Here is an 11,435-nt window from a genome sequence, read left to right as displayed (position 1 = left end):
CATGTTTACATTCTTAATATTTTCAGATTGGGAATTTGGCTCGTCGACCGACAACTTGGCTTGTTATTGGTTTGAAGTGTGCTGATAGACCGTGTTTCTACAATCTGGTATTACTAACATCACCTGTATATAGTTAACGAGTTACTAAGAAACATTAGCTATCTGGATAGATGTCATCTTCAAACAAACAGTAAATGGAGATAGTTTACTAGAGGGATTACAACATTATTTGAGATAACGTCGCGTATTGTTGTCGAATTTCGTTGTATGTGTCGTTTTGTGTGATTTTTGGTGGAAATAAGTGGCCAAAAATGAGTCGTCGGGCTAGTTTGTTGGCCAAACAAAATAAAACCAAACCAAAAGTTCGATTTCCCGATGAATTAGTGTTTTTAGATAATGTAAAGGAAAATGATTTAAAGGCTATGGACTCAATGTTGAGACGTGCCAGTTTACAAATGGATTTAAACGCTCTAAATGATGCAGGTGAGGTGATTTTTATTCTTTCATTTTTAAAATGTCCAAGGTCAGCCATTATCGATCTAGTTACAGACAGACTGATCAAAGGCTTTACTTGGTCAAAAAAACTTGAATACCTAACTATAGATAGACTACTATCTCCAATTGACAACATGTCCTGTTTTGCTGGGAGAATGTACTTAGCCTTGGAGACATACATACCACGTTTAAACTATAGATTATGACTTGCAGTTAGAATGTATTTATGACGGTTTCTTCTTCATGCTATGCTCCTTTTTGCAATGGTGTACGACGTCTATCACATCTATCTGCTACTTCTATAACAAGATATTCGTTGCTGAAAGAGCATGTCCTCATATATGTCATTAACCAATAACCTTGAACATGTATTGCATGTAGCGGTAGGTATTCTAGCCTCAGAAAACTTTTATATTGCAAATACAATATGTGCCAGATACAAAGCTCAATTTTGACTATAATTATATACATGGCAGCTTGTAAATGTAAAAATCAGACACTGGAAAAATCCATTCTTTTTTGTAAAATAGGCATAGATACATGCATAGACATGGAAAAAAACTGTTCTTAAGAATAGTCATACCAACTTCTTGTACAAGATATCTAGTAAAATGTTTACCCCTTCCAATATCAGATCGTGTTTCCTTTTAACTCGTTATAAGATGTTTAAGGTGTACTAGATAGCCACAGCAGATAACTTTGATAATAATTTGATCACCTGTTGAAAAGGTTGAAATAAGCGGAACTTAGACTCAGTCAGGTAATAACTGATTTACGACTTTTTATCTACAGACTAGTAGTAAAGGCCTGAGGTAATAACCAGCCCCATAGTTCACAAGTTACACAGATTATACATATCAGATTTTAACTGATTTAATCTTCTGAGTTGAATTGACGGGATGACAGAAGCTCATTTAATAAGTTGGCAGGTTGAAATAGGAGAATAGCAGGAGGGGTGGGTTGGGTCCTCTACCATCCGTGAGAATGGTGAGTCAATTTAATTAGTTATGGAACATATCTGTCTTCCTGGTTGTTCAAATCGCGTTTATAACATACTCATTTAGTATGACTATTGCTTGACCCATTTATCATTCAAGAATATTTCCACAGCTTGCATACTCCAGTTTCGGTTGGAATAAAAAAAAATAGCCTATTAAAAACATGACTTGTAGAACAACTGCTTTTATTGCGTGTGTGTTAATCTCACCAGCCGTTGGACTAAAAGATAGTTTTTTTTTATCGGCTACCCACCATGGTTTCAGAGTTAACTAATCTATGGTAAAGGTGTTTGGCTGTAATTAATGGTTCTTAAACAGATTAAAGTTTAAAAAATGTCTGTGAAATAAGTTCAGGTTTCAATTTAGTGTTAGTAGTGATGATACAAGGTTGATGACCTTCCAGATAATTTGTTTAAAAAACTTGAGATACGAAACAGGAAGGTAGTAGATAAACAGATTACTTTATTTTGGAAAAGGTTTATCGCAGATCAGAATAGTCTTATGACCATGGCGTACAGATCTTGTAGGGATCTTTTTCCTGTAAAATTGTAACTGTGTTGTCGGTGATTTGATTAATGCACCACACCGAGGGTTCAAATTATAAACGATTTATTAGCTAACAATCAAAAGTGGTTAAAACAATAACAAGGTAAAGACTTTACCACAAAACGTTTATAATGAGAATCTTAATTGATATTTATCTTGAAATTCCACAAATAATGTATATAATAACACTATATGAAAACTGTGCAAACTAAATTGAAGAAACTTCAATTTGAAGCAATATACAAATCATAGATGGCAGAACAAACCATGGAAAAAAATACTAAATAGTGAAGCCAAATGACCAAAAAGGTACAACTCAGACGATCATTACAATGTCAGTAAGGACACAGGGTTACAGTTCAGATTGAATAGAACTCAGAAATAGAGTAGAGATAGTAAAGAAATTAGTTAATACTGTGAACTGAAGTATAGGTTAATGGTCGAGTGACGTTCAATAACATCACAAATATCCGTAGCTCGAACCGCAAGGTCTGTTGCAAAGGACATGAGTTACATTTAAAACCAATGTGATTACACCGTTCAACAACTCCATTCCTACTTTCAGAACCTCTGATGAACACCAAAATGTGATTCAGCATGTGAACTTCAGTCATATTCATGAACTGAAATGTGTTTTTATGACAATTGACAAAATTGGTTTCATTCTGAATTTCCTAGTGAAACACGTCTGATTACTGGCATCTGAGAATAATTTCCCAGACCTTAAAACCTTCTTATCATTATTTATAACAATTTGAATAATTTTTGGGTGCGGATGATATTGCTGTTAAGAATAATATTGTAAGGTGTAGGCAGATATATACAGATGGTATAAGACAGAAGCTTATTTCAAGTCTGTCTGATATTTTCATGTAATACGATATAATTACGTTGAACTTTACCAAACTATACTCAATGTTATGGTGATAGCTTATAAACTGTTTATACATCAAACATCTGCTGAAGGGATACATGCGTCTCTATTTTATCATTGATGCCTGTTCCTAAGTTTGTAAGACACACAAGGCTTATTGCCCTGAACTTTGGGTATTAGCGTCGCCTTGAGGTATTGCTGCCATCAACTAGGGTATACGTTGGTATACTATGATAAAATTTAGATATACTATTTCATGATCATCATCGAGCAAATTTCAATATTTCTGTTTATCATAAACATATTTTATCCAGGTCCAGGTGTTTATTGCGCATTGAACGTTTCAGTTGCTTTCAAAATTGGTAAGTAACTAATTGGTAAGATAAAGATTTCCGGTTTAATAAAACAGTAGAGGAAAGAAGACGACAACATCCCTTTATTAATGAACTGAGATATTTGACAGAAAGTATTTTTGATCTAGGAGATATACATTAATGTTGACGTACCGGCAGCAAAAATGTGGTGAAAATCTGCAGTTTTATGTAAAAAAAATCACACGGCTATCTAATAACACCCTACAAACAAGACTAGCGTTGTTATAAATATCAGATAGTTCTATTATAGATCACTTACAGGAATCTCGTCAAGGTCATTCCGCATTCCACAGTTCTGTGAATAGTTCCATAACTCGCTGATGCAATATCGATAAAATCACACTGGGTGTTGTATGAAAGGATTCATTCTCTAAAAACTGAGTTTATTTTTAACCTGTCATATCCAAAAATATTTCGGTTCGTGTCCAACATTGGTGGATATTTATTTTTTCAGGACATATGGCATATAGGTAAATGGATCATGGATTATTGAAAGGGGCAGATTCGCCATCCGTATGACTAATCGTACTATATATGATATGATAGTCTTAGAAATTAGCGAAACTAATCTGTAATAGTGTTCACAGCTAACCGTCGAAATTTGAGCCCTCAATTCCATGCGTAGAATTATTCGCGTTTAAAAAGATAAAATGACGTCTGGTCATTTCTTAAGACTTCTGTACACTATCAAGACGTTGTCGGCATTTCTTTCTGTCAATGTTGATTTTCATGTATGTACATGTCAAGTCGAATATTATAGGGAATTGAATTTAAAGGGTCTTACCGGATTGTTACTAGAGGTTAGATTAAATAGACGACAGTTCAGTCCGTTACTTTCTGGACATTGGTCACCCCTAAACCAGCTTAACATTCGGGTTTTACGTATCAACGCCCAAGTCAAACATGTGTTCCGGAAAAACAATCACGGCTTTCACATTATTTTTAACAAGTATGATCTCGTCTTCCATGAAATGTCAATAGAGAATAAAAATAATAAAGCCATATTGTTATTTTGAAAGTTACAAATATTTGGTGCTGGTCTTTTAGGGATACAGGATACTATGATAGCAGATTTGTTTGAAAAAACGTCGACACTTCAATTAATATTACTGCTGATTTTTACCAAGTTGGATACGAGTAATTCTGTACAAAAACAACTCTAAGACTGTGAATGCGAAGATTAATTAAACCAATTAGCCCCTCTCAGTGTCACTCAACTTGAACTCGGGTTCAAGACATAAGCATAAAATCTATTTCAATCGAATGTTACGGTATTACAAAATTATAGTTAAAACTTAACAAATTCTTGTTAATAGAGATTGAACAAGGGAGTGGCCAAGTCCACTTATCACTCTTATTAATGTTTGATCACCATCATGGTCTTACTTAACTTTAGGCAATCTGACAGATCAATAACTTGTCCATTGGGGGAGGCCTTAGATTTTTTTATTCCTCATATTATATCCACCAAAAGCGCTTCTTGTAAGACTTGTAAGAATAAACTACAGAAGTTAAAATTATTTGATATTTGTTATCTTAAGTAGGTTACATTTTAAACGTCAAGATACTTGTAATTAAAACAGGAAAATCAGACTGTCCCTTTAAGTTGACACCTTTTAGGCTTTATCATACATTATAATTACATTATAAATAATATGCATGTAGCGGATTTTTACAATTTTATGCCGATAAGTAATAAAAAATATGCAATGGAACTAAGGAAAGCTCGTATAATATCATGTATTAAATATGTTAGCTTATTCTATCATCAGAGCTGGTATAATTCCAGTAGTATTAAGTTTGATGGAGAGGAATGTCAATTGTTTAATTATAAATAATAATATAATATATAAAACTAGTATATATATAGTTTTTAGAGTGTCATCTTGAGTAGGTTTTTTTGTATATAATATACTTTAGTCCGTTTAACTTCTATTTGTTCGTTCATGATATTTATATTCTTCGGCATTTTTTTTATTTTGCTAACGCTCTGCCTTTGTATTGATTTTAGTACTCTGCATCATTCCAATTTTCAATCTGTTGTTTTTGCACTTGATTTGATTGTACGTTAGCGAATACAGCCAACCAGAGGCCTCGACAGAAGTCAATTAGCCATAATTAGCCAGACCTTTTGAAAAGTTGTATTCGCTGGCGTAAAATCAAATCAAATCGCTGCATTCTGTGAAACAAGAAAGGTGGCTATTGTAGTCGAGGTATTAGATGCAGTTCGTATTAGCTGGGCATTGTGACGATTGGTTAATGAAGTAGGAATAATTTAAAGTTATTCGGACTAACTACTAGGGTGGTAATATCATCAATATAAAGGTGAAGAATGAGTCATGAGTAAGATTTCCAGACTTGCCAGAATCCTCAATAGTTAAATAATTTATAGAACATACATTATCTACCACTGACGAGAGACAAACGAGAAAAACTTGGTGAAATGACGTGAAAAATTCTCATAACGTACAGTGTGATGTAGATTCAGTAAAATAATCTTACTACAACAAATATATCGGGGCTTTATGGATTGTCCGAAAAATCACACTTTACTTGAGTTGTAGGCTGGCAAAGTCGTTTGATGCTCCTCTAAATTTTGGCATATACCAGAACATAATTTTACCTATCCATAGTGCATTTCAGATCTAAGATCTCCTACAATGCCACAGCAATTGCAATGAAAATCAAGACTGTATTTACTTCAATGTTATGCTAATTTCCACTTCCATACAACTAGAATTACAGAAGATATACACATCAGAGACGTTTTTAAATATAGATTGGTAAATTTCATTGTGGTATATGAGTTACATGCAATGCAAATAACGCCACGTGTGTCAGGGTCTTATGGTCAAGTTCTAAGCGTTCATGGATACAAATAAATATCGTAGGTCGAAGAAAGTGATCCTTAATAGTAACAACAAATCAGGAATGGTTATGGAGACTACGAATAAATATCTACACCAATAAAACACTGTCTCTGTATAACGTTCATGTCTCTATGGAATACAACACAATGAAATCAGATACACCAAATAAAACAAATTAATGGATTAATGTTAGTTGATAAATTGCTTCCCATCTGTCATCGGTGTTGTTTATATCATTCAGATATCTAATAATTCAAAATGATAACAGAAAAACCTTCAGAAAACGCAAATATGAATATCTCTGAGGTATTTGGATTGCGATTGGAATTGGGACAAAGTTATCTTTATCACGGCTTCTACTTTCATCTGATTCTTACCATCCTACCATCATGTATGTGTTAATCCATCGTGTTCGTAACAATCTATAGAAGATATAAAATAATTCCTTCAAAAATACCTCAAACTAGGAGTTTCAATTTCTATTTCTATATATGGCAGTCTCAAGAAAAGACGAGTCGTCATTATAACTTTAAAGTCTGGAAAACATATCGATTGAAGTCCCGTTTCTGAGACTAAGGTACGATTGGTCAAACGCGTGTCCTTTTAGGCCCTAAGCATGTCTGTTTGTGTTTGCATACATTTTTTATGGATTGGGAAGAGTTGCCCATAGCTATTTTGTGTATAGGATACACCTATTTGGCAGATGGGTTATATGGTGATGACGTCATAACCGGATAAAGTATTAAATGAGAATTATTGTACCTGAGTTAAAACGTTAAAAAAACAATCAACAATTGATGTGGAAGTGAAGTTTAGGGCCGCCTTGCCGTCTAACTCTCAATCCAATGAGGCAAATAATCGAATTATATAGTGTTAATAAGAGAAAAATTAAAACAGTAAGGATATATAATAAATTTTCTGAATGGGTAGTTGCTTAGTAACCATAAATAAACTTTTAAGGAACCACTTTTATTTTCCTCGTATTTTCACTGATTTTAAGAGAGAACAAGTGTTAATACAATAGGCTGTGATTGTTATAGTGTTTTTATATCTATGTTATAAAAATGTGATTATGAGGAAAAAAGAATGTTCATATAGTTTAATTTGGCAAGTGGCTTTTCCAGGTGGCTAGATTAGGCAAATTGAAAGGTTAGTGGACCACAGCCATATACGCCCACCACGGCATCCGGATGGTAAATATTCAATATTTTGGGGCAAAGGCAATAACTCTGCTTCTAACGGTCGAAAATAGCTCAAATTCGAACTTGATCTTCGTTTTATGAACATGTATAGATATACCGAATTTCATTTGATTCCATCAAAAAATCTAGTTTTTAGAGCGTTTACAAGCAAATGTAACGGACTGAGGGACTGACGGACGGGCGGACGGACGGACGGACGGGCGGGCGGACAGGGGTGCCGACAATATACGTCCACATAGAGAGATGTGGGCGTATAAAAATATAGTCAGTAAAAATTCAGATAAGGCGGTATATTGGAATCTACTGGGAGAGGATAACCAAACACATATAAAAGCAAACGAACGTTTTGGATAACGGGTATCATACATAAGGTCCATTTATCGCACCTTTAAGTAGGGATCTACATCTTTCACATTTGTCCTTGTTTAAACTAAAGAATACGATTTTGTGCTATAGGAGTTATTATAGATTTTCAATGTAACTTTGGTATCAATATCAGCTAAAGATATAAACTATGTATTGAAATATCTTCTTTAGTTTATTCAGATGGTATTAGTCTTAAATCTGAGTTCAAATATAACGCATTATTCCTGCCAAACTTTAACTTCTATCTACTAAAAAATGTTAACCGGATTTTTTTGATTTTTTTTGTTTGTTTCTTTGAAATACCAAGGTTCGGTAGGCATGTGGAAATTGGCATTTGGTGCTGCAAGTTCGTTTGAAGATATTCTATTTTGATACACTGTATGCTATTTGTAATGAATTAGCGTGGAGAAATGATAAGATGGCATCAAATCTCGGAAATTCTAACGAACATCAGACGGATACAGACAAGATACAGAGAGAAAAAAATAATTTCTGGAATTAGTAACAGAAAAATAATACAGTAACACAGATAGTAGCAGATCATCGGATCAGTAACAGTGGTAGTGTGATCCTCTTGAGAGTGGACAGTTTGACTCAACGGGGTGGGGGATGGGTCAAGGTCGATTTCTATCAGTAGCAGTCGTTATATTTATGGTATTTATACCCTTGACCACTGATTAACTGCGATAAATTATATCTAGATGGATTTCGATCCCTCCGGTCGACGACGATCCAGGTTTTTTTTTTTTAAAAAATAAAACGTTTACAACAGCGAATGTTCAGTCAGATTTGCTAGTCGACTAAATTAAATGAGTGATCCGATTCTCCAAGATAACGACATTTTTTTGCTAACAGACGTTGTTTTGTTCTAAAATTCAACCAGTTACAAGAGAAACTTAAAACTGGAGACTTAACTAACCCCTTCCTCTCTTAAACGACCTGTATGTAGTTCACCAGACTTTCCACTGGGTTGTGATTAATCTCTGAAGTAACAAATATAATTTTCAAAACAAAACCTTTGGCGTCTTCACAATGTCAAGCTATTACGAACTTTGCAATGAGAATATACTATAAAAATTACTCTTTGACCTAAATCTACTGACTAACAAGAGTTCATTCTTTAACCCCGTTAGAGATGCCTTACAAGCATCACCAAGGCTAACTCAATCATTAGTCTGTTTGCAGATGATTTCAGGGTACCTTTAAATCCCTTGACCAAGAAAAGATGCAGGTCATTCCACTATTCATTATATCGATCGGTCAGTTAAACTTTCTAGATAAAAACAAAATAAATACACATATTGTAACAGGTTGCCCGATGTTTACAATTTATCTATAACATCTGTTACTATATTACATAGATCTTTTCACAGGGTTGATGATGAACAGATCACAGATGTTACAATTATAGTTTTACGAATAATGAAATTGGGTGAAAACTTTGCAGGGGTCTGAGTTTTGAAGGACTTGTATAATGTTTAGGAGACGTGACAAAATTCGAAACTTTGCTTAGCTTGGTTATGTTGGCTAACAACTAGCAGCCAATCAGCTGGTAAGGCTGATAATAAATAGGACGGTTCAAAAGTTAAATTAACAAGACACAGGTGTTAAAGTTCTTAATTATAAAAATACAAACGTTAATAACTTTCATTTAACATTCATTTATCAAAGTATTCTAGTTGCAATAAATATCATCCGCTGTATGGCCTTTAAAAAAATCGAAAAACTGAATATGTGGCCTTTTTATCTTTGTCGGCAAAGTATGTCACAGTAACTACATCTGCATATTCAGATTCAAATCTGGGAATGTTGAATATCAAAACAATGAAATATGCTGCCACATATATATTCGTGTTTATGTTTTTGATTACCCTATACACCCATTGCATATCCATTATACAGTTCAATGCGCTAAGTTGCTTAAGAGTCATTGGAAACACAGTGCTGTTTTATTTATTTTTGGTCGACATGCACAATCCTCCTCTATTTATTTTACCAATTTTTAGAATCGACCTTCATATTCGAACCGAGCAAATGACAACACTTAAATATGGGAGACTTCACTGAGGTTCTGGTTTATGCATTTTGTTTGAACTTTCTATGAACGTGTACAAGTGATATCAAAGTATTTAATATTGAACTGATTATATATTACAGGCTTAACTCCGCTACACCAAGCATGTTTAGATGGTAATTATGGTGCAGTCAGAATGTTAGTAAGTCATGGAGCGGATATCAATAGAAAAGATACTGATTGTTGGACACCTTTACATGCTGCTTGTGCTGAAGGTCATGCACAGATAGTCAAGTAAGTAACTTTTTCTACGTAGTGTGATAATGGGATGTGGATGCGCTGTGGGTCAAGAACCTCGACCTGGTTCTCAAAATCTCTTGATGAAATTCATCGTAAGTGTAGAATTATGCATTGCGAAATGCCATAATTACGAAACAAATTGATATTTTTTTTTAGAAAACGGGGGCCAAGTTTTAATTTGTCACCGTAGCATCAGCTACACAGATCTAATGCTTTTGTTGCTTTGCATTGTTGATGTAAGACAAACATTCCAGTCTAATTCTCCTTAAATTCTTCAAATCAAGGTGGATTAGTGAGTTTGGGATATTATACTGGCTATATCTTTGTTCCAGATATGATGTTGGTTTGGGACATTGTTCGCTGCTATTAACCGCTTCCATTACACACTGCATGCGTCTAATCCATTGAAGAACTTTTGGACGCATAATGTTATTTCATTTAAATTTTTTTACATATTTGCAGGTATTTATTGAAGAAAGGGGGTGATTATAGGGCAACGACAGATAAAGGTGAACGACCTCTAGACCTTGTGGAACCTACAGATTTTAAAACAATTAGTGTGATGTTAGCTAAACCAAGTACTTTAAAAACTGAGTCGGACGAGGAGGAGGTGGGTGGCGATGAGAACGCTAACAGTTGACGGTCATGATTAACAACAATGACGTATAATGACGGTGCCAAATTTTAGTCATGTAGAAATTTTTGCCAACATTTTTCTGTTGCCTTTTAACAGAGATGTGAACTTTGAAGAATGAATTCTCAGACACAGAGATGCCATCTTTTGTGTTTGCCATATAACACTGTACTGGATCGTGTTCGGTTTATTTCGATCATTGTGTCACTTGTAATATCTGTAGTTATGATCGCTTTTTTTTAAATCAGCGACCCTTCATTGTATTAATAGTGTGTCTTGAATATTACAAACGAACGTCATGTCAGATTTTTATTCTTAACAGTGTTGCGGTTGGCTTCAAATGTAGGGAAAATACTTAAAATGAACCCCTTCACTATGGTAGTAGAAAGAAACTTACAAGAAGCAAACAAAGATTATTCCTTTATTCTGTATTTAGTTATTTTTACCAGTGTTATGAAATTAAAAAAAAGTTATGCCACTATTATCCTGTATTATTATGTTATATTATGATCAAAATGTGCCTTGACCATTCTCAGGTATTTTACTGTACATGTATAATTTGTATTAACTAGTCACGTATAGTTTTGGTTCATGATACGGTCTAATCGTCCATCGGCTTATCTTTGAAATGTACGGTGAGCATAACTTGAGCTCCCTCAGCCCATATCGGTTATATCCTATTACGTTGAGTCAAATATAATGCATCGATTCGTGGATAAGCATGACATTTCAAGAAAGCTACAGTGTTGTCGGAATGAGTTT

General features: G+C 34.2%; 1 protein-coding gene across 1 annotated transcript; it reads left to right on the top strand.

The window, feature by feature from the left end:
- Nucleotides 1-311: 311 nt before the first annotated feature.
- Nucleotides 312-10,679, top strand: LOTGIDRAFT_133274 (hypothetical protein; the record flags this gene model as incomplete). The annotated part of the gene is made up of 3 exons (XM_009067536.1): nt 312-483; nt 9,883-10,033; nt 10,502-10,679. The coding sequence occupies 3 exons, from the start codon at nt 312-314 to the stop codon at nt 10,677-10,679; spliced, it is 501 nt and encodes a 166-aa protein (XP_009065784.1).
- Nucleotides 10,680-11,435: the final 756 nt, after the last annotated feature.

The sequence above is a fragment of the Lottia gigantea genome (assembly GCF_000327385.1).
Source record: "Lottia gigantea unplaced genomic scaffold LOTGIsca_83, whole genome shotgun sequence".
Lineage (NCBI taxonomy): Eukaryota > Metazoa > Mollusca > Gastropoda > Lottiidae > Lottia > Lottia gigantea.
Note: the sequence above shows the minus strand (reverse complement) of the source record. Positions and strands in the feature narration are given on the sequence as shown.